This window comes from Budorcas taxicolor, chromosome 1 (genome assembly GCF_023091745.1).
Source record: "Budorcas taxicolor isolate Tak-1 chromosome 1, Takin1.1, whole genome shotgun sequence".
In the NCBI taxonomy this organism is placed as follows: domain Eukaryota; kingdom Metazoa; phylum Chordata; class Mammalia; order Artiodactyla; family Bovidae; genus Budorcas; species Budorcas taxicolor.
This window is the reverse complement of record NC_068910.1, coordinates 208,307,743-208,329,306: the sequence shown is the minus strand read 5'-3', so window position 1 is coordinate 208,329,306 and position 21,564 is coordinate 208,307,743. Positions and strand designations below refer to the sequence as shown.

At 59.1% G+C, this 21,564-nt stretch overlaps 1 protein-coding gene across 1 annotated transcript in view; it reads right to left on the bottom strand.

Moving 5' to 3' along the window:
- Nucleotides 1-16,522, bottom strand: part of PFKL (phosphofructokinase, liver type) — a 29,121-nt gene extending 12,599 nt beyond the window's left edge. The window contains exons 1-8 of the mRNA XM_052647775.1: nt 16,386-16,522; nt 11,017-11,090; nt 8,942-9,019; nt 4,226-4,415; nt 3,419-3,584; nt 2,783-2,827; nt 2,417-2,525; nt 663-758 (exon numbers count right to left, since the gene is read on the bottom strand). Coding sequence (XP_052503735.1) covers nt 663-758; nt 2,417-2,525; nt 2,783-2,827; nt 3,419-3,584; nt 4,226-4,415; nt 8,942-9,019; nt 11,017-11,090; nt 16,386-16,470 — 843 coding nt within the window. The 5' untranslated portion in view covers nt 16,471-16,522. The remainder of the gene's footprint in view (nt 1-662; nt 759-2,416; nt 2,526-2,782; nt 2,828-3,418; nt 3,585-4,225; nt 4,416-8,941; nt 9,020-11,016; nt 11,091-16,385) is intronic.
- Nucleotides 16,523-21,564: the final 5,042 nt, after the last annotated feature.

Here is a 21,564-nt window from a genome sequence, read left to right as displayed (position 1 = left end):
GCATTCCCGCACGCATGCCGGGTTGTAGGAGTTCGTCATGGCCTCCAGCCCCTGTGGGTCAGGCCCCGTCAGACACTAGCGGGAAGCACAGAGCACACTGAAGTGGCAGACGGACCAGTTCCCGGCAGCACCTGACTGGGGACTTGAGGACAGGGTGGGTGGCCAAAGTGAGGGGTTTGGAGGCTCCCAGGGGCTGTGCCCCACTGGAGCATGGGGGCCCAGGGCCCTGGGGTAGAACCAGGCAGGTGGGTGCGGGTCACAGGTAGGAAGGATTCCCCAAGGCCCAAGCTGTTCTGTTATGAATCTGATATGGATGGGCGGTGGGCACCCTGTCACTGAGGGGCTGGCAGGGGCTGGACTCAGTCACCAGGACACTGTTGGGGGACTGGACGGGGCTCCTAGGATGAGGGGCTGTGCTGAATGAAGACTGGAAGCCAGAAGGTGCAGGGCTCCCAGGTGGGGCCACACTTCAGCCTGGGGTCCCAGGGCTTCTCAGGGGGTCTCAGCCATGCCCACCCCACATCTAACAATCACTGAGGCCGAGGACACTCCCTCCAGGGGCCGGGGTTGGGGCCCCAGCAAGAGTACGTGGGGACTGGAGATAAAGGGGAGCCCCCCGCCCAAGGCCCTGCCGATCCCACATGACCCAGGGGTTCACTCACGTCCTTCACGTAGCGGGATGAGATGGACTTCCCGTTGCGGTCGATGGCGCCCTCAGCAATGATGATGATGTTCAGGCGGGATCCTCGGCTCCGAGTCTGGGTCAGAGACACCGCAGGGCTCAGCCACCAGCTTGCAGACACCTGTCCCCAGACACCTGGAACCCTCCTTGGGGTCCATGCCTCAGGGTTCATGTGGGCAAACCAGGACCCTGCTGTCCCACCTGGGGTTGGGGGTCAGGGAGGAGGAGCTTGCAGGGGGCTGGGGGACTGGAGGATTCCTGCCCACCTCCCACTCCCCAGGCTGAGGGAAGCCTTCCTGCCTCAGCTGGTCAGGATGAATTAGCATCACTCACTGTTGCAAAAGAGAGTGTCTTGGGGATTTAAAAGTGCTTTTCACCTATTTCCTCAACAAACATTTGTAAGAGTCACTCTGATCCACCAGCCCCTGTTGGCCCCACAGCACTAGAAGAAAGTGACAAAGACAGGATCGGAGTAGCTCCTGCGAGGCATAGGTGCCGAGGGGATGGGGAGCCAGGCATGGAGGGCTGCCCGGAGGTGGTGGCGGTGCCGTGAAGTGAAGCCGCCAGAAGGGCCCACACCTCCCGGCTTCACTCACTGCAGCCCAGGAGGTGGGCAGGGCAGAGGGTGACACCTGTATGTAACAGGTAGGGAAACTGAGGCTCGGGGAAGCCCTGGGGGATGGGGCTGGGGTGAGGCTGAGGGCCTTACTCAGCAGGAAAGCAGCAGGGTGTGTGAGCCTGAGTCCAGGCCACTTCCAGGAAGACCAGCCCCCAGTTCTCAGCGAGTAGGTCAAGGGCAAGGCTAAGGTCAGCCAGGGACCATCACCCCCAGAGCCGTGCTCCACCCATCGAGGCTACGTGGCCACTTGGGGGTATAAGGACTCCACCCAAGGAGAGGACACTGGCCTCTGTCCAGCCTCACTGCCAGGCTCAGTTCAGTCCCACCCTTGCCTTCCCTGGGGAAGGTTCCAGAAGGCAGTCATGACCCTCAGCACCACCCACTGTCCTGGGCAGGGACACAAAGCCCTGGGTGGTGGGGTGGCGGGGTGGGGGAGTATTCACCAGTGGATGGGAGTGAGGCCGCCTCCTTGGTCACATGGGGACAGGGACACGTGGGAAGCATAGGGCCTGGCTCTGACCGCCCCCAGGAAGCCGGAACAGCAGGCCCAGCCCCGGGCAGCCTCCACGCTCGTCCTGCCCTTGGGCCAGTTTGCAGAGGACATTGTGGGTGGACACAGCCCGTTAGGGCCCCAGACAGGGCCTGAGCGTGAACTTGGGAGCACAGTCTCAGGGACTCCCCGGCTTTGAACCCAGACCACAACCCTTGAGCACCACCTCATGGAAGGGCACCTCCCACCCCTGTCCTAGCTCTCCTGTCCACCACTGAGCCCTGGCCTAGCCAAGCAGCCAGCTTATCCCAGTTGGGGGTCCCTACCTAGGCCAGAGTATCTGCCTGTTCTGTGCCAGAGGCCCCAACTTCATCTTGAGGGGCCAGAGAGCTGCGTCTGGGCACCCCAGCTCAGGCGCCCCTGCTCACCCCTCCTGGATGAGGCCTCAGCCCCGCTGCTCCCACCCCCATGAGCCCCTGCCGCACGTCCCTGTGCGCCGTCTTCACAAGGCTGTGCCCCCAACTCGGGCTCAGTAGTCAGGGCCTCCAGGAAGCCAGCTTGACCATGTCCCTGCTCCTGCTGTGCTCACAGCAGGGACCCTGGGAGAATACCCTCAGCCGCTCACCTCGCCGAGCCTCTCACACATGAAGTTCTCCCAGCCGTCCTCAGGTGGCGCCTCGGGGATGAACAGCCAGTCGGCCCCTGAGGCCAGGGCAGACACCAGGGCCAGGTACCTGCACGGGCAGGAGGGCGAGGGGCTGCAGTGGGTGGACCCCCACCCAGCATCCCGGACCCTAGGCCTGAGGTTACAGGGCAGGTACAGCTCCGAGAGGCAGCCAGCCCCAGAGTCAGGGCTCCCTGGCCCCACCCCGGCTCTCACACCCAGAGCGTCGAGGGAGCACCCGCCACGGGCAGGGCACCGAGAAGGCCTCGCGTCCCACTCCCGCTCCCCAGGAGCCCCGGACCCCCGCTGACCGGGACCGCCCCTTACCCGCAGTGCCGTCCCATCACCTCCAGCACGAAGGTCCTCTGGTGGCTGTGGACACAGAGAGGACAGAGGGTATCAGTGCCGAGGCTCATGGAGCAGCCTGGACTCCTGTGTCCCGCCACCCACAGCCCCAGCTCAGCCAAGAGCACGCCTGGGAGACACAGAGGACGCGGGGGGCAGCCCAAGGACGGACAGCCTTTGTCTTTCCCAGGGCAGCCAAGTCTGCACTGAGTCACCTCTGTCGGGCTCACGCCCGGTGTCAGACAGGTTTTCACTGATCTTCTGTTCCTGAGGCTAAAGGCCATTTGCCTGGCCTGGGCTTGGCTATCTTAGCTAGCAGCTGAGGACCCCTGCGGGATGCACCATCGCCCAGGGCCACAGGAGCCCTATATGAGCCACGGCCCACCCAGGGCTCAAGGGAACCTGGAGGGGTAGGGACCAGACCCAAAGGCCTTTTTGCTCACCCCACTGTGAATCTCCCTCCAACTGGGGGCTGAGGGCAGCCAGCACAGACCCCTAGGGACGGAATCACACTGACAAGCCGTTGATTCGGCAGAGCGGCCACCTCAACCCCTGGCTGGGGGACGGGATCCCGAGCTTGCCTGCCTGGTGGCCTGGCCGGGTGGAGGCCTCGCTCACCTCTGGGCGGTGGTGGTGATGGCGTCGATGACTTCCATGATGCGGTGCAGCGCTGAGTCTGTGCCGATGGTCATGTCGGTGCCGCAGAAGTCGTTGTCGATGGAGCCCACCAGCCCCGCGATGTTCAGGTGCGAATAGGTCTGAGCCGTGCCCTCTGAGATCTTGCCTGGGAAGAAGGGGCCAGTCCGGCTGCAGCCTCTGTGCCTCCACCCAGCTCCCGTGGCCACAACATGGGGCTCAGATCCTGATCCCTACCACCTCCCTCAGCCCACCAGCAGTGCAACCTGATCAGGCCCTCAGGCTCGGCTTCCCCCTCCCCAGGTCCTACAGCAGGGGTCCCATGTGCGGGGTGGGGAGCAGTGGCTGGACCACTAGACTCGAGTACAGACTCATCCCCTACCCAGAGACCCTCAGGGAAATCCTGGAATGTGCACCCGTCACCTCCATGTCCCCATGAGCAGCACAGAACCAACAGAGCTCCAATAGGCCACTTTCCAATCGGGGATCCCCAGGACTTTACATCTTATGTTACCAGATTTTAACTACCATGCTTCTGCAAACTAGCACAAGCCCATAACCAACATCCAGGAACAAACCTCAAAGCGCAAGTAAGTCAGCCTGGGAACTGCCGTCCAGCCCCAGGAGGCCTCACTACTGGCCAAACTCGGAGCATCCCCACCCTGGCCCGCACCTCCAGGAGCGTCCAGGCCCCTCTTCCCAGCCAGCAGCCAGGTGGCCTCTCACCTCCTCTGGTCCTGCCCACTCCCTGCCCTTGAGCTGCTGTGTCCGGGCTGGGCTGCAACCCACCTTCGCTCACCAGCTCCTCCAGGAGGCTGCCCCACTCGCTGCGGAAGATGTTGGCGCCAGTGAGGCTGCCGTCCCCACCAATGACGCACAGGTTGGTGATGCCGCGCTGGACCAGGTTGTAGGCGGCCGCCCGGCGCCCCTCCCGCGTGGTGAAGGCCTTGCAGCGGGCACTGCCGATGACGGTGCCACCCTACACGGAGGAGGGGGAGCCTGAGCCAATGGGGCATGACGGGAGCCTGGGCACTGGGCAGGGGAACTGGGGACCCCAAAGAACTGAGAGGGCTGAGGTCAGGGGCCCCTCAGAAGCCTGGGCAAGTGTCCCCCTGCTCCCTGGCATGTCTCCTCATGTGTGCGAGGAGGAGGCTGTCCACCACCAGGGTCAAGGAGCTCGATAAGGCAACGGGTGAGCAGGCTCCGAGATCTGTAAGGTGCACACAGATACACACGTGCACACACGCATGCGCATATGTGCACCATGCACACTCACACACACATGCGTGTACTCTGGTGGATACGTGGGGAGCCAACACAGGGACCTGCCTGGGCAGCTCACGCCAGCATCCACGTGGCCCCTCCCTGCTCAGCCTTGGCCGGGGCTCCCCAGACTTTCCCACGAGAACACCTGTGGATCCCCTGCTCTCAGCCAGGTGGAGAGGACAGTGTGCCCGGGCCACGCCATGCTGCTCCCAAGACCACGAGGCGGGTTTCAGACTTCATGGAAAATGCGAGTCAGTGCCCCCTTCCCCTTGCTCCCACCCGCCCCACCCCCTGTGCTCTGTGCAGCTCCTCACTCCTCCCCAAATACCAGCTCCTCCCACATCCTTAGTGCCCACCTTTCATGCAGCTTCACTTCCCAGCTAACACTTGGCCTAACACCGCTTCCCTGGGTGCTCTCTCAGGACAGAAGGACGGCCATCCTCAGACACAGGGTTGGAGCAGAGCAACAGCTGGACCCAGGCCTGAAGCAGGATGGCTGTCCTTCTTGGACCCCTGGGGTGGAGGATGAGGTACCCAGGCCGCCACAGCCCCACCCATGATGGGGTCAGGGAGCACGGCTCCAGAGCAGGGGAACAGGGGACAGGGGTCTGACGAGGCCCAAGAACAGGGCTTGTCTGTGCCCCGCTGGACCCACCAGACCTCGATAAACCAGCTTATTCCCAAGGGTGCCTACAGAGCACAGTCCCCTGGGAATGTCCCCCTGGGCAGGAGGGGTGGGTAGCACCTCAGGGTGGCCATGCCTGGATGACCCTGGGTCCAGGCCCATCACCCACTGCTCTGCTGACCCATGTGAGGCTCGTGATGACAGCAGATCAATAAGCAGGTGTCAGCTGGTGGCCCAGGATACAGAGGTGACAGGCGCCCCACAAAGGTCCCTGCTCTTTAGGAGGACTAGGGTCTCCCCATAGACCCCTGGTCCAAAGACCCCCTTGCCTAGGAATCCCTGACCCCAGGGGGGCGTTGAGCTGCTCAACCCCCGCCCTCACTAAGTAGGATGATGAAGGGGAAGGCGGAGGAGGCACCGAGAGGCTGAGGCCGTGTAAGCCTCCTCCAGGGGGCTCTCTTCAGCCCGCAGCTGGAAGCTGAGACATCTGAGGCCATCCCACCACTGTGATCTCTTAAACCCATGACCTCCCACCCCTGCGACCCCAAGGCGACTGGATGGCACAGTCAGCCTGGAGCCAATCCCCTGAAGGATGTGTGTAGCCTGTGTCCCTAAGTGTGCATGTCCCCCTGTATGCCTATGTGTCTCTGTGTCTGTCTCTGTGTGTGTCTGTCTCTGTGTGTGTCTGTGTGTGTCTGTCTCTGTGTGTCTCTGTGTGTGTCTGTGTCTGTGTGTGTTTCTGTGTCTCTGTGTGTGTGTGTCTGTCTCTGTGTGTGTCTGTCTCTATGCACCTGTGTATCCCCCGTGTGTGGCTGTGTGTCTCTGTGTGTGTCTGTCTCTGTGTGTGTCTGTCACTGTGTGTGTCTGTCACTGTGTGTGTCTGTGTGTGTGCACCTGTGTATCCCCCTGTGTGTGTCTGTCTGTCTGTGTGTCTCTGTGTGTGTCTGTGTCTGTGTGTGTCTGTCTCTGTGTGTGTCTGTCTCTGTGTGTGTCTGTCACTGTGTGTGTCTGTCACTGTGTGTGTCTGTGTGTGTGCACCTGTGTATCCCCCTGTGTGTGTCTGTCTGTCTGTGTGTCTCTGTGTGTGTCTGTGTCTGTGTGTGACTGTCTCTGTGTGTGTCTGTCTCTATGCACCTGTGTATCCCCCGTGTGTGGCTGTGTGTCTCTGTGTGTGTCTGTCTCTGTGTGTGTCTGTCACTGTGTGTGTCTGTCACTGTGTGTGTCTGTGTGTGTGCACCTGTGTATCCCCCTGTGTGTGTCTGTCTGTCTGTGTGTCTCTGTGTGTGTCTGTGTCTGTGTGTGTCTGTCTCTGTGTGTGTCTGTCTCTGTGTGTGTCTGTCACTGTGTGTGTCTGTCACTGTGTGTGTCTGTGTGTGTGCACCTGTGTATCCCCCTGTGTGTGTCTGTCTGTCTGTGTGTCTCTGTGTGTGTCTGTGTCTGTGTGTGACTGTCTCTGTGTGTGTCTGTCTCTATGCACCTGTGTATCCCCCGTGTGTGGCTGTGTGTCTCTGTCTCTGTGTGTGTCTGTCTCTGTGTGTGTCTCTGTGTCTCTGTGTGTGTCTGTGTCTGTGTGTATCTGTCTCTGTGTCTGTCTCTATGCATCTGTGTATCCCCCGTGTGTGGCTGTGTATCTCTGTGTGTGTCTGTCTCTGTGTGTGTGTGGCACTGTGTGTGTCTGTGTGTGTGCACCTGTGTATCCTGTGTGTGTCTGTCCCTGTGTGTGTCTGTCTCTGTGTGTGTCTGTCCCTGTGTGTGTCTGTGTGTGTGCACCTGTGTATCCCCCTGTGTGTGGCTGTGTGTCTCTGTGTGTGTCTGTCTCTGTGTGTGTCTGTGTGTCTCTGTGTGTGTCTGTCTCTGTGTGTCTCTGTGTCTGTGTGTGTCTCTGTGTCTCTGTGTGTGTCTGTGTCTGTGTGTGTCTGTCTCTATGCACCTGTGTATCCCCCGTGTGTGGCTGTGTGTCTCTGTGTGTGTCTGTCTCTGTGTGTGTGTGGCACTGTGTGTGTCTGTGTGTGTGCACCTGTGTATCCCGTGTGTGTCTGTCCCTATGTGTGTCTGTCTCTGTGTGTGTCTGTGTGTGTGCACCTGTGTATCCCCCTGTGTGTGTCTGTCCCTGTGTGTGTCTGTCTCTGTGTGTGTCTGTGTGTGTGCACCTGTGTATCCCCCTCTGTGTGGCTGTGTGTCTCTGTGTGTGTCTGTCCCTGTGTGTGTCTGTGTGTCTCTGTGTGTGTCTGTGTGTGTGCACCTGTGTATCCCCCTGTGTGTGGCTGTGTGTCTCTGTGTGTGTCTGTCTCTGTGTGTGTCTGTGTGTCTCTGTGTGTGTCTGTGTCTGTGTGTCTCTGTGTCTGTGTGTGTCTCTGTGTCTCTGTGTGTGTCTGTGTCTGTGTATGTCTGTGTCTGTGTGTGTGCACCTGTGTATCCCCTGTGTGTGGCTGTGTGTCTCTGTGTGTGTCTGTCTCTGTGTGTGTGTGGCACTGTGTGTGTCTGTGTGTGTGCACCTGTGTATCCCGTGTGTGTCTGTCCCTATGTGTGTCTGTCTCTGTGTGTGTCTGTGTGTGTGCACCTGTGTATCCCCCTGTGTGTGTCTGTCCCTGTGTGTGTCTGTCTCTGTGTGTGTCTGTGTGTGTGCACCTGTGTATCCCCCTGTGTGTGGCTGTCCCTGTGTGTGTCTGTCTCTGTGTGTGTCTGTGTGTGTGCACCTGTGTATCCCCCTGTGTGTGGCTGTGTGTCTCTGTGTGTGTCTGTCCCTGTGTGTGTCTGTGTGTCTCTGTGTGTCTGTGTGTGTGCACCTGTGTATCCCCCTGTGTGTGGCTGTGTGTCTCTGTGTGTGTCTGTCTCTGTGTGTGTCTCTGTGTCTCTGTGTGTGTCTGTGTCTGTGTGTGTCTGTCTCTGTGTGTGTCTGTGTGTGTGCACCTGTGTCTCCCCCTGTGTGTGGCTGTGTGTCTCTGTGTGTGTCTGTCTCTGTGTGTGTCTGTGTGTCTCTGTGTGTGTCTGTGTCTGTGTGTGTCTGTCTCTGTGTGTCTCTGTGTCTGTGTGTGTCTCTGTGTCTCTGTGTGTGTCTGTGTCTGTGTGTGTCTGTCTCTGTGTGTGTCTGTCTCTATGCACCTGTGTATCCCCCTGTGTGTGTCTGTGTCTGTGTGTGTCTGTCTCTGTGTGTGTCTGTCTCTGTGTGTGTCTGTGTGTGTGCACCTGTGTATCCCCCTGTGTGTGGCTGTGTGTCTCTGTGTGTGTCTGTCTCTGTGTGTGTCTGTCCCTGTGTGTGTCTGTCCCTGTGTGTGTCTGTCTCTATGTGTGTCTGTCTCTGTGTGTGTCTGTGTGTGTGCACCTGTGTATCCCCCTGTGTGTGGCTGTGTGTCTCTGTGTGTGTCTGTCTCTGTGTGTGTCTGTGTGTGTGCACCTGTGTATCCCCCTGTGTGTGTCTGTCTCTGTGTGTGTCTGTCTCTGTGTGTGTCTGTCTCTGTGTCTGTCTCTGTGTGTGTCTGTCTCTGTGTGTGTCTCTGTGTCTCTGTGTGTGTCTGTGTGTGTGCACCTGGGTATCTCCTTATTGCTCCTCCATGTGCCTGTGTGCGCGCCCCGGCGTGCACATGCGCTCACAGCAGGGAGGGTCACAGGCTCACCAGCTGGATGATGTTGGAGACGCTGAGCCAGTTGGCCTGCCTGATGTTCTCGCCTCCCTCAACGAGGCCTTCATAGCCCTGAAAGTAAGGGGATAGGCATGAGATGGGTGCCCATGGCCGCAGAGAACACTGCCCACAGGAGCAAGACGCATGGAACCTCGGCCAAAACCCCATCTGGCAGGAAGCAGGCCCAGGGGTCCTGACTGCAGAGGCCCCTCCACTCCCAGGGCCTTGGGGGATGAAGTTGAGTCGGCTGGGGTCAGGGGTGTTATGGGACAAAGCTGGGGTTGGCAGCACCCTCTGCAGGGCCTGCAGGCTGGCGTATTACAGAGCGTGACTCACTCGGCAAAGTGCTCCTGTCACAGGGACACCTTCTGATGCGTGTCCATGAGCTGCACCTGGGTCACATACTTGGGTCAGAACCAGAACCAGTCAGCACCCTGTGGCCCCTCTGCCCTGCCAGGACCCTCTCCTCCAGAGGTGACCACCGCCGTGCCTCCCAGGGGTGCCAACTAGATTCAGAAATGACAGGCACAGCGTCCACTCTGTCTGGCCTCCTTCTCTCAGCTGGGTGACTGTGTGGCTCCACAGGACCATGTGCAGCTGTGACTGTGCTCACTGCCGTGCGGGAGTTCCCCAAGCAGGCCCACAGTGTATGACCTGTTCACCGTTTGTGGACCTCCGGAGGGATCCGGTTTGGGACTATTGGACATAATGCTGCTAAGAACATGTTTGTGTATCACTAGGTGTGCGGCCAGCCTCTGACGGCACTGCTACACAACGCCCCACGTGCTGTGGCCACCTCGTCTGTCAGCAACATGGACAGGGCGGGCCTCTGGGCGCCTCTCCCCCAGTGCCAAACTGTGCTGGTCTCCATTCCGGAAGCTGCATGTGGCCCCTGACGTGGGTTCTCCTCTGAGCTCTGCTGACAAACCCGCTGACGAACCATGTTATTTCTCATAAGCCACTGGCCGCCTGGACAGTCGGCCCTTCTCATTAGCAGGAGCTCTATACAGTCGGGACCAGGCCACGTGCTTTCACAAATGGTGAGAAGACAAAAGCACCACCAAGCACCATGTGTACAGCCTCCGGGAGCCTGGCCTTGGACCCACCCCACCCTGATTGGAGAGCACTTGTCCACAAAACTCGGCCACTCCCTGAAGAGTCTCACCCTGCTCTTTGGAAGGTTCTAGACCATTATCAGGGCGTGGGTCCCTCCCGCCCAGCTCCTGAGGCCACGGGTCCCTGACGCCCTGAGGAGATGTCTCCCCAGGCATGACTGAAGACTTTGAGGACTCTGGCCATCTGAGCCTGGTCTGAGGGTCCGGATCCCGCAGGAGGGACGGGCCTGCAGAAGTGCCTGCCCATGTGTCCATTCAGATGGCCCCGTACAGCCAAGGCTGGGAAGTCACGCCTGACCTGGGTCAGGGCGAAGGGACAGGGACGCAGACAGGCCCAAGGTGGGAGGAGGAAGCTCTGGGGAGAGCAGAGCAGCCAGGGGTTCCTGCATCCTAGTAAAGAGTGAAAACAAAGTAACACGGTGTGAGGAAATTCCAGGGCTGCCCACATGTGTCTGTGTCTCTGAAACGGGGTCTTAGGGGGATAGGAATGGGGAGGGTGGAACAAAGGGGAGCCCCAGCTTCTGCCAGAGCAAAGCAGAACAATGATTCTCTGTTGCTTTGCACAAGGAGGCTGTTTGCTAGGGTGACTCAAGCTCAGGTTAGGCGAGGAGGGTGCAGGAGAGCTGGGGGTCAGAGGACGGTGGGGTGAGGTCCTGGCCTCAGAGGAGGACCACAGCTTCATGCCCTCCTCTCTCTCAAAGGACACACCCGTGCCCAAGAACCCAGTCTAAAGGCAGGCTCCCCACCCACAGTTCAGAGCCGGGGCCCCGCCCCATCCACTGTCCTGACCAGCCTCTCTCTGGGCCTGGCCCTCAGAGGCTGAACAAGGACCAGTGACCCTGACAGAGCAAGGTTCTGCATCCCTCCTCCCTTCCCCCTCCGCACAATGTTCCCTGCCCACCACAGCACAGGGCCCACCCACCAGAGTTTGAGGCGAGGAACCCTGCACCTTACCTCGTAGATGAGGAAGACCTTGGCCCCCACGTAAATGCCCATACGAGTCACGGCTCTGACAGCGGCATTCATGCCTGCAAGGGGTCAGGGAGACGCCTATCAGTGGAGACACAGAGTGTGGGGGAACCCAGGACCACCCCTCCCCACATCTCAGGGAGCCCAGCCAAGCATGTGAGTCCAGCCCAGGGTGAACCGCTAAGGTTGTTTCAGCTTCGCATCTGGAAATATGCCACCCCCAGAGTTACGCCGGGAAGGCCCCCACCGGGCCAACTCCTGAGCCTGCACTCCTGACTCTGCATGGGCACCTGCAGACCAGCCACATCTTTCTGGCCGCATCCTCACCCAGTGCTCACCTGCAGCCTCTGCTGCTCGGCACAGCCCTCTCCCTGGCCCTCAAGGCTCTGACCCGGGGGAATCTCAGCAGATTGGGGACTTGGCCCCAAGATGAAAAAAGGGGCTAGTGGGACAGAAGACAACCACCTTTCAAACTCTGTCATCCTCTGCCAGGGTCTCAGACCACCACACCAAGCTCCGTGCCTGTGGCCCTGGGGCCATGAGGCCCATAGGGGCCTCTGTGAGCCAGGAGAGGCGGGCAGTGCCCCCGAGAGTCAAGGTCTGGCTATTGGGGGTCTGGGGGGCCTCAGGCAGTGTAGCTGACTCGGCTGATGCCCCTGCCCCCAACCTGCACTGCACACCGGGGCCACCAGGCTTGGCGGATCACCTCTCTTCCCTGTCCCCCAGGCCCAACCCCCCAGTCTCCCATCCCCTCACCCCCGTCTACAGCAGCTACCCTGCAGCACCGACTTCGTGGAAAGACAGATGTTCATGGGGAGGAGGAGCAGACAGCTCGTAGGAAATGCTCAGAGGATCTCAGAGGAACCCCGGTCCCCTTCCTTCACGGTCAGTCCTGAGACTGAGACCCACAGAAGGCAAAGGGGTCTCTGAGGTCCCTGTGGGGGATCATCGTGTCCCAAGGTTCTTCCATGGAGGCCCGCTCACTGTCTTCCTGGGGTCTCATACACAGTCAGGTTCACTAGCACGACTTGAGGGAGCCCCTGAGAGGCTCGAGCACCAGCAGTGGCCCCAGGTGGTGGCCCTGCTGCTGTCTGAGGGTGGGACGTGGCCCCGCCCAGGGAGCAGGCCTCCAAGTGGCCCAGTGGCAGGGCTGCAGCTGTTGCAGGCCTGGACAGGTCAGGTCAGGTACCGGGTCCGTGGCCCTGTGCAGGCGCCCGGGGAGGGCCCAGCCCCCACACTGACTGCCACCTGGCAGGTAGCCAGGGCTGGGGCACACGGACAGCTGAGGGGCTCTGCACTCGGGGCTCGGGAGCAGGAGCCTGGAATCAGTGGCTGTAGGCAATTTGCCTCAAACCTTCTTGCCCGTCACAAAAGATATCAGCATTGGGAACAGGCGGGGTGGCCCCACGTCCTTGGAGAGGAAGAAAATTGGCCAGTCACCTGCCCTGGGTTCCAGCCTGTGACACTGGGTCTGGGGACCAGGTCACAAAGGTGACGCCGGGTCTGACCCCAGGACCACCCCTGCTTCCCCGGCCTTCTTCCTGGTGGTCCTGGCTCAGAGCACATGTACATCCCATGATCTGTCCCTAGGCTGTGAAAGCTTTTTCCTGGAAAGGCGGGGTACCAGCTGGAATGTGACTGAGGGCCCAGGCGCCCTGCCCTCCAGGCCCAAGAGCTGGTGGAGGGGCAGTGCCCATCAGCTTGGGAATCCTGTGGAAGGACCATGAGGCTTAGACAGCATACAGTACCTCAGGAAGAGCCTTGTGGGCAGAGCCTGCCCTGGCACTGGGCTCGGAGGAGGTCAGCACAAGGGTCACTCTCCAGACGGTAAGCTGGGGTCCCAGAGGAAGGGAGGGGGACTGCTGGGACCCTTGCTGGTGCGGGCAATGCCTGGAGACACCCTGTAACCCCCACCTTGGGCACAGCAAGCTGCCCCATCCCCACCCAGCTGCTGAGGCTTCTGCTATCTGATGACCAGAGGGACTCCCCAGGCAGGGGTGCCTGGACATCACAGCCGGCAGGGCACAGAGGCCAGGCAGCCCTGAACCAGCCACACTCATGGTTTACACACCTGCCTTTATCAAGAGAACTCCGTTTCTAAAGAAATTGTAAGTCACACTTTCCTGTAATGTATGGAAGTGGGGTGACAGTGAAGTTAGCAATAGGAGCCCAGGGAGCGTAGCCCCCCACCACACACCCACACCCAGGCTACTCCAGGAACCGGATCTGAAGGCCAACAGGCCTGCTGCTGGAGGCCAAGGGCTTCGAGCTGTGGGGCTGGTGGAGGTGGGGAGGGAGCTGAGACAGCTGCAAAGCTGCCCCGCCTGCCCCCAGCAGGCCCTAGGTTCTGCAGAAGCGCTTAGCTGCCTCTGGGGCCTCAGCCAGCCCAGGCTTTCCACTCTCAGGCATCTGCCTCCCTGGTCACCCCTGCTGGGGTGAGCCCACTGTGGCCTCGCTGCAGGCTCAAGGTCCAAGCCCCACCTCTGGTGGCAGGAGGGAGACCAGCAGTTCTGGATTGATGCTGGGGGGAGGGCAGTGGCTGGAAACCAGGCCACCATCCAACTCAGAGGTCATGGGCATCTCCCTAGCCAGCCTGGTGGGCTTATCTGCACCCCCAGGGACTGCAAAGGACCCCATTCTTAGAGTATTGTTCTCAGTCTTGCAGAGGAGAACAAATGACCTATTACAGGAAAACTCTTGACTCTTCAAATGGGATTGTGCCAGCTGCCATGGAGACAGAGGCCTAAGGGTGTGGGCTTCCCTGTAAACTTCACAGTAAACTGCCTTCCTAAGAGGGCCTTTTTAATTGCCCTTTAAGCTGCTTTTCTTTCTCAAAATAAACCAAGGATGGCAGCCACGAGCCCCAGGGTCAGAGAAGCAAGGAGAGCAGCTGCATCCACTGCTGATGAGCCAGCCCTGGACCCTTGCTTGACCTTTCACCCCAACCTCCCCCACCCTCCGCCCTAGAGTGGGCCAGGGAGACTGCTACCGATCACTTCCTATTGGAGGAAATGGACACCAACCAAACTGATGTCAGAAGTGAAAGCATCTGTTCCGAAGGTGACTTTTCATCATAATTACCTTACAGAAAAACAAAATGTACAAGAAAGAGGTGATCTGATCCTGGGGGAACACGGGGCCCAGCAGACCCATGTTTATTCATCAGTCGATGTGAGGATAAGGAGCTGGACTGGACAGCTGAGGGAAACTGAGGCCCCAGGGTCGGGCTCAGGTCAAGTCACAGAGCTGGTCAAGGCTGGCTCCCCATCGCAAGGCTGGCTTCCATTCACCCCAACAAGAGCAGACTTAAGCGTTTAGGAGTCAAATGCAGGTCAGGGTGGAGGCCCGTTTTCCACGTGGCTGTCAGCCCCAACTCACACGGGAGGGCATGTGGGGAGGGCCAAGTGACACCATCAGGTCCCCAGAGGTCAGCCTCTGTTCAGAAGGCAGTGGTAGGGGTCCCCGAGGGAAAACTGAGGAGCCACTGCCTAGAGCCAGTTCTCTGGAGCAGCGCTAGCGAGAAGGAGCAGCCTCAGGCAGACAGCCCTGGGCGGGCTCCCAGAACTTACAGAGCAGAAAGGCTCTGCCCCGCAGAGAGCCAGCTGGCCCACATCCTCCCCCGGGCATCAGCCTGAGCCCTAATCAGGGAAGTCTGCAGAAAGCCCTCTCGCAGCCTCAACCATAAAACCATGTCACAGCAAGGCGTCGAGGAGAGTGAGGACAGGGCGTGAGGTGAGGGGCCGACGGTCAGCCTGGCCAGCGGCATACGGGTGGCTACACTCCAGGGCATTCAGGGAGCACTCCCCATTACGTGTGGGGCACCAGGGCTGGACTGGCCAAGAGGAGACCTTCAGTCAAACAGGCTTTGCCCTCAGTCGGCCTGCCTGCCCGGGCCAGCAGCACCCTTCTGCCAGGGTCCTTTCCTTCCAGCCCCGCGTCCTATTTTGTCTGTGCAGCCACCGAGCTCAGCTCCCCTGCCTAAGTGTACCTCATTTATCCTCCCGAGCCCTCCCTGCAGTGCCGCTGTCACCACGGTGCAACAGGAGCCTGGGTGGAGACCCCCGCACCGGCACCAGACCTCACAGAGGAAGGGTCAGCCCTCTGGCGATGTGTCTGCCCTCCACACACCTGGCCCTTCCCGTGGTCCAGTCTCACAGGATGATGCTTCCCCAAGACCACCCTCCAAGCCCACTCTCCTGCCCGGCCCCGGCCCACCAGCCTTGCTCTAAGAGGGCGCCAGCTGCCACTGCCCAGCAACAGGCAACCACTCTGGCCACGCAGGGCTGCAGACGTGCAGCAGAGCACACTGCCCGCCACCAATTCAGAAACGGAGGGCTCAGCCAAACCCGAGGAAGGCCTGTGCAGGCGGGGGTGCAGACAGCCGTTGATCCCGTTGATCCCTCTGCCGACCTGGTCTGGCTCCCTCATGAAAGGCCCCTCCTCCCCTCCTCCGTGCTCTCCCCTGCGTCTGTCTGACGGGGGAGCCAGGAGTCAGGGGTCTGAGGCAGAGACAAATTAAGTGTCTAGACTTTCTGATCCGGAAGGAGGCACACCAGGCTCACTGTGCAGCCTGAGGGTGCTGGCTCCATCCCTCCCGCTTCCTGGGCCACTTAAAGTCTCTCCTGGGGTTCAAGGTGTGTGGTGTGGCCAAGTGGCCAAGCCCCACAGGTGCTGACACTAGCCATCCCAAGCCATCGGTCCTGCAGAGCAGCGGTCAGGACAGGACCAGGGTGCCAGGAGGGGGTGGCCAAGACAGACCCCCAGGAAGGGCAATAGCCTGGCTCTGCCAGGTCCTGGCTGCGGGACGCTGGGCAGGTCCCCCAGAAAGGCCACCGTCTTAGATACGCGGCGTTGAGGACAGGCCTGCACTAAAGAAATGCCCCAGACCCGCCCTGAAGGTGGTGTTTGGGGGAAGCGCTGAGCCCTCGGGTCGTGTTTCAGAACCAGGAAGAGACGGGTTCTCCAGGCCTGCGGTGACTGCCCTGCCCTCGGCGGCCTCCGCTCAGCGTGCATTCCAGGAAATGGGGCTCCTGACACACGTGAACGGGAAGGGGTGCCGGGACCGCCTGGGGCGGAGAGAGCCGGGAGAGCTCCGGGTCGCCGGCCACAGCCGGCCGCGCAGACACGCCCCCGGGGGCGGGGGCAGGCGGGTGGGGCGCAGATGCCGTGGTGGGCGGCACGTACGCGGGTACCCCGCGCGCCTGGGCAGATCCAGGACAGGGACGGGGATCTGGGCTGGGGGGACCTGCCGACCGCGCGCCGCAGATCCGGGCCGAGGGTGGCGGGCACGCCGCAGGGACCCGGGGACAGCAGAATCCCCGCCCGCCAGCGACCCGCCGTGGGCCCGCGCCCACCTTGCGCATCGCCGCCGCTGGTCAGCACGCCGATGGCCTTGCCGGCCCCGGTGGTCCGCAGCTTCTCCAGATCCACGCTGGCCATGGTGGCGCCGACTCTGCCGCGCTCACTCTCCTGCCCCGCGCCGCCGCTGTCGCCGAGCCCGCCCCGCGCCCTGCGCTCCGCCCCGCGCCGTGTGAGGTCACCGCAGTCCACGCCGGGGCCGGCCGGGGAGGGGGGCGGGGCGGTCGAGGCGGGGGCGGGGCCGACGTGCCCGTGCGGATGTCTCCGGTCCCGGCGCGCACGGCACCACCCCACCCCGCTCCCGGGCGGAGGGACGGGTGTCTTTTCCGATCAAGTTTTAAACCTGTTCAGTCTAACACGGAGCGCGTTTATTGAGGGGGGCGGACGGGGGGCGGACGGTGCCCGTCCAGATCTGTTGCTCACCACCTGCGGCAAAGCTGGTCAAGCACGTTGAGGGAAGCCCCACGTGTCCTTTTGCTAATCGCTGCCTGCCCTGCTTCTCACAGGAATTTGTAATTCTGGGCACCCGTCTGTTTCAAGTTTGTTCGTTGCAGGAGTCAAGAGAGTCCTACCCCGCCTAAGGGCATGCCCCCACTTGGAGGGGAACAAGTCTAAGGCACGAAGAATTAAAAGGAAAACCGGCCAGCATTCATTCATTCACCTATCCAGTTACAGGAAATGTTAGCTGGACCCTTGGAAAACTTGCACCCCAGGCAGCACTTTCATGGGTCAGGACAGTGGACTCCACCTTGGGAGCCACGAAGCCCCTCCCCTGATCCAGCCTTTCCCCCCAGGGTGGGGATCCAGCCAGTCACCAGAACAGACTGGACCCCTGCCCTCAGGAGGCCAGGTCACTGGTCCTGAACTGGCCCAGACTGGTTGTCCGCACCCCTAGACCCTGGCCCATCAACCACGGGGACACCCGGGGCTCCCACCACAAGCCTTGTCTGCCTGCTCCAGGCTCATGGTCTGTGGGCCCAGGTCACACAGGTGCTGAACATGAGGTACAGAGTTGGAAAGAGAGGTGGGGAGGGGCCCCTGTCTGGGAAGGTGGGGGGGGGGGGGCACTGCCCTGGAGAGGTGTGGGGGGGTCTGCCCCAGAAGGTGGGGGGCACTGCCCCTGGAGATGAGGGGGTCACTGCCCCAAGGAGGTGGAAAGGGCAGTGGGAAGTGGAGGGGGGCACTGGGGAGCACTGCCCTGGGAGATGAGGGGGCACTGCCCTTGGGAGGTGGTGGGGGCCCTGCCCTGGGGAGGTGGGGGTGTCTGCCCCAGAAGGGAGGGCTGTCCTGGGAGGTGAGGGGGTGCTGCTCCAGGAGGTGAGGGGGCCGCCGCCCTGGGAGTTGAGGGGGTCACTGCCCTGGGGAGGTGGTGGGGCATTGACTGTGAATGCTCAGGTTGGCTCCTCCAGGCACAGAGGCAGGGCAGACCTGGCTGGAGCAGAGGAAGTGTTCCAATCATCCCTTGGCATCTAGGGAGAGCCTCGAAGGTCTGTGGTCTGGGTTTTGTTGGCTTGCTCTTCCATTTTGCTGTGGAGGATCCAAGCGTGCCCCTGGGTTGAGAGAGCAGTAAGATGGTCCCAAGCCCCTCTCTCCAGCCCCTCCCCCTCCAAGGGTCCATTCAGGACAGTGTCCACACTTCAGAAAAATGACTCTGGGTGGAAGATGGAAGGAGGGGAGTGTTTAGGGGCCAGAGCAGTGACAGCTATTCCAGTAGAGAGGGGACCGGTCTGTGAGGTGTCTGGGGAGGGAGGGTGGTTCAGCAGGAGAGTTTGGGCATGGGTGGGGCTGAGGAGGGGGTTGCGGAATGGAGGGGCAGCCAGGGCTGGAGATCCTCTTCCCCGGGTCGCTCTGCCCTCCAGGCACCCCTTTTGCTCTGGCAGCACGCTGCTCCTCCTGTCGCATCCCAGGGCTGCCCTCAATCACCCCTCAAAGTAATGTCTGCTGCCCTGGGATGACAGCTGTTCACAGGGAACAAGGCCCCAGGAGCTCTGCCTCCATAGGAGAGAGCGCTGCCCTTCAACACATGGGAGGAGGAAGCCCTTGGCTTTCATGCATCCACTGGGCAGGGATCCGTGGAGCCAGAGCTGAGCAGCCTGGGCTCAGGGCGGCGGCGGGGATGGGGGGGCACTACCCAGTCACAGAGAGCACAGCCTGGCCACCTGTAGCACCAGCCCATGTAGGTTGGGATGCAAGGACACACGGGGAGCGGCTGTGCCTTTTGTAAATCGTACTTTTTAAGTTATCTAAAAATTAATCAGGGTGACAGGATAGTTTACAAAGGAAAAATCCCCTTACTTGCATTTTCACGCAACTGTCTCCATCTTTTCAGTTTCATCTTCCAGCGTTTCCCTCTATACACACACGTGTCTGTATCTATGCACATATGTACACACATACATACACACATCTAAATACATATACTCTGGGCCTCCAGGCCGGGAGGCAATGGGGCTGAGTCGGGACCTGAACACTGACCAAGAGCAGGGATGATGAAGTGTCTGGTGCTGGTTCGAGCCCCATGTTGGGGGGGCGTGAACTTGCTCTCCAGCAACTTCAGCTTCCCGGAGTTGCTCACTCGGAAGGTGGAGGAGCAGCACCAGAGGCCGGGGGGCTGCCCAGGCCCACAGTAGCAACTGGAACAGCCGACCACCACCAACAGGCCTGGGGATCCGAAGAGGAAGTGAGGCCCGGGCCCTACACTCAGCTTCGTGGGCAAGCACAGAGATGGGGACAAACTAGCCCTCAAGACAGGAAGAGCGGACGTCCCTGGTGGCGCAGTGGATAAGAGTCCACCTGCCAGTGTAGGAGGCAGGGGTTCAATCCCTGGTCCAGGAAGATCCCACAGGCCGAGGATCAGCTATGCCCATATACCACAACCACTGAGCCCCTGAGCTGCAACTACTGAAGCCTGCTCTCCTTAGAGCCCGTGCTCAGCGACAAGAGAAGCCACCACAATGAGAAGCCGCACACCTCAACTGGAGAGTAGCCCCTGCTCAACGCAACTAGAGAAAGCCTGCGTGCAGCCACAGAGACCTAGCACAGCCAAAAATATAATATAGCAGTGTGTACATGTCAAAAAATTTTTTTTAATCTGGGGGGAGTAGCCAAGAAGTAGAAGACGGAAGATGAGGTATTAACATGTAGAGGTGAAGCCTGGGCCAAGTGCATGGCAGAGGCAATAAAGTACAAAGTCCACCAGTGCACCAGTGTGGCAACGAGGGTAAGTGATCGGCCCCTGGCGAAGGGACCCCTTCCCTGCCTGGTGCAGTGGCAGCCCAAGGACTTATGCACAGAAGGAAACCGCGATGCTCCCTGAAGCTGTGGACAGTTCTCCAGGTCTCTTTCTTACCCTGAGCACTGGCCTCCTGAGATTTCACAGAACAGTGGTTTACTGTCCCCTCCCTTCCCATCACTTCCTCTTCTTGCCCTCTCCTTCCTCCATTTAGCCATCACTAATGGGAACCAAAGAAGTAAAGAATTTGACTTAGCGCTGGGAAAAAATAAATATGTACATATAGTATATTTTGGGGGGGCTTTCCTGGTGGCTCAGATGGTAAAGAATCCACCGGCTATACAGGAGACCTGAGTTTGATCCATGGGTTGGGAAGATCCCCTGGAGGAGGGCATGTCAACCCACTCCACTATTCTTGCCTGGAGAATCCCATGGACAGAGGAGCCTGGCGGGCTACAGTCCACAGGGTCACAAAGAGTCAGACACGACTGAGCAACTAAGCACAGCACATAGTGTCTTTTTATATATATCCTGTCTGTCTATGTATAAGTGTACACTTTTTAAATGTACGTGTATATACAGGTGACCCTTGAAAACATCCATTTAATCCACCTATATGCAGATTTTTTTCAATAAATATATTGAAAAACTGTTTTGGAGATTTTTGACATTTAAAAAACTTGCAGAACCATGTAGCCTAGAAATAGAAAAAAAAAAAAAAGCAAAGGGTATGTATGAATGCATAAAATATATATATAGGTATACATAGAACATAAAAAATACAGACTAACCAACTGTTTATATTATCAGTAAGACTTCTGATCTACAGTAGTAAGTAAGTTTTAAGGAAGTCAAAAGCTATGCTCAGATTTTCCACTGAGTTGTTCAAGGATCAACTGTACATAATCTGTAGCTAGTTAGCTGAACAGACAACACTCCAAATACGCACTAAATACGCACTAAACACTAAATAAATACACACATTATGTGTATATATGTATATGAGAGATAGGGAGGTAGTTTGACAAAGAATGCTGTGCTGTGCTTAGTTGCTCAGCTGTATCTGACTCTTTGCGACCCCATGGACTGTAGCCCGCCGGGCTCCTCTGTCCATGGAATTTTCTGGGCAAGAATACTGGAGTGGGTTGCCATTTCCTACTTCAGCAGCTCTTCCAGACTCAGGGATCAAACTCATATCTCTTGCATCAGCAGGGAGATTCTTTACCACTAGCACCACCTGGGAAGCTGTCTCTCTCTATATATTCCCTGGTGGCTCAGAGGGTGAAGAGTGTGCCTGCAACGTGGGAGACCCAGGTTTGATCCCTAGGTAGGGAAGATCCCCTGGAGAAGGAAATGGCAACCCTCTCCAGTGTTCTTGCCTGGAGAAACCCCATGGACAGAGGAGCCTGGCAGGCTACAGTCCATGGGGCTGCGAAGAGTCAGCTGCAACTGAGCAACTTCATTTTCACTTTCATATATATATATATATATATATATACACTCTATGTGTATATATAGATTTTATATTTATCAGTCCAGTTCAGTTCAGTCGCTCAGTCGTGTCCGACTGTTTGCTACCCCATGAATCGCAGCACGCCAGGCCTCCCTGTCCATCACCAACTCCTGGAGTTCACTCAAACTCAAGTCCACCGAGTCGATGATGCCATCCAACCATCTCATCCTCGGTTGTCCCCTTCTCCTCTTGCCCTCAATCCTTCCCAGCATCAGGCTCTTTTCCAATGAGTCAACTCTTCACATGAGGTGGCCAAAGTACTGGAGTTTCAGCCTCAGCATCAGTCCTTCCAATGAACACCCAGGACTAATCTCCTTCAGAATGGATCAGTTGGATCTCCTTGTAGTCCAAGGGACTTGCAAGAGTCTTCTCCAACACCACAGTTCAAAAGCATCAATTCTTTGGAGCTCAGCTTTCTTCACAGTCCAAC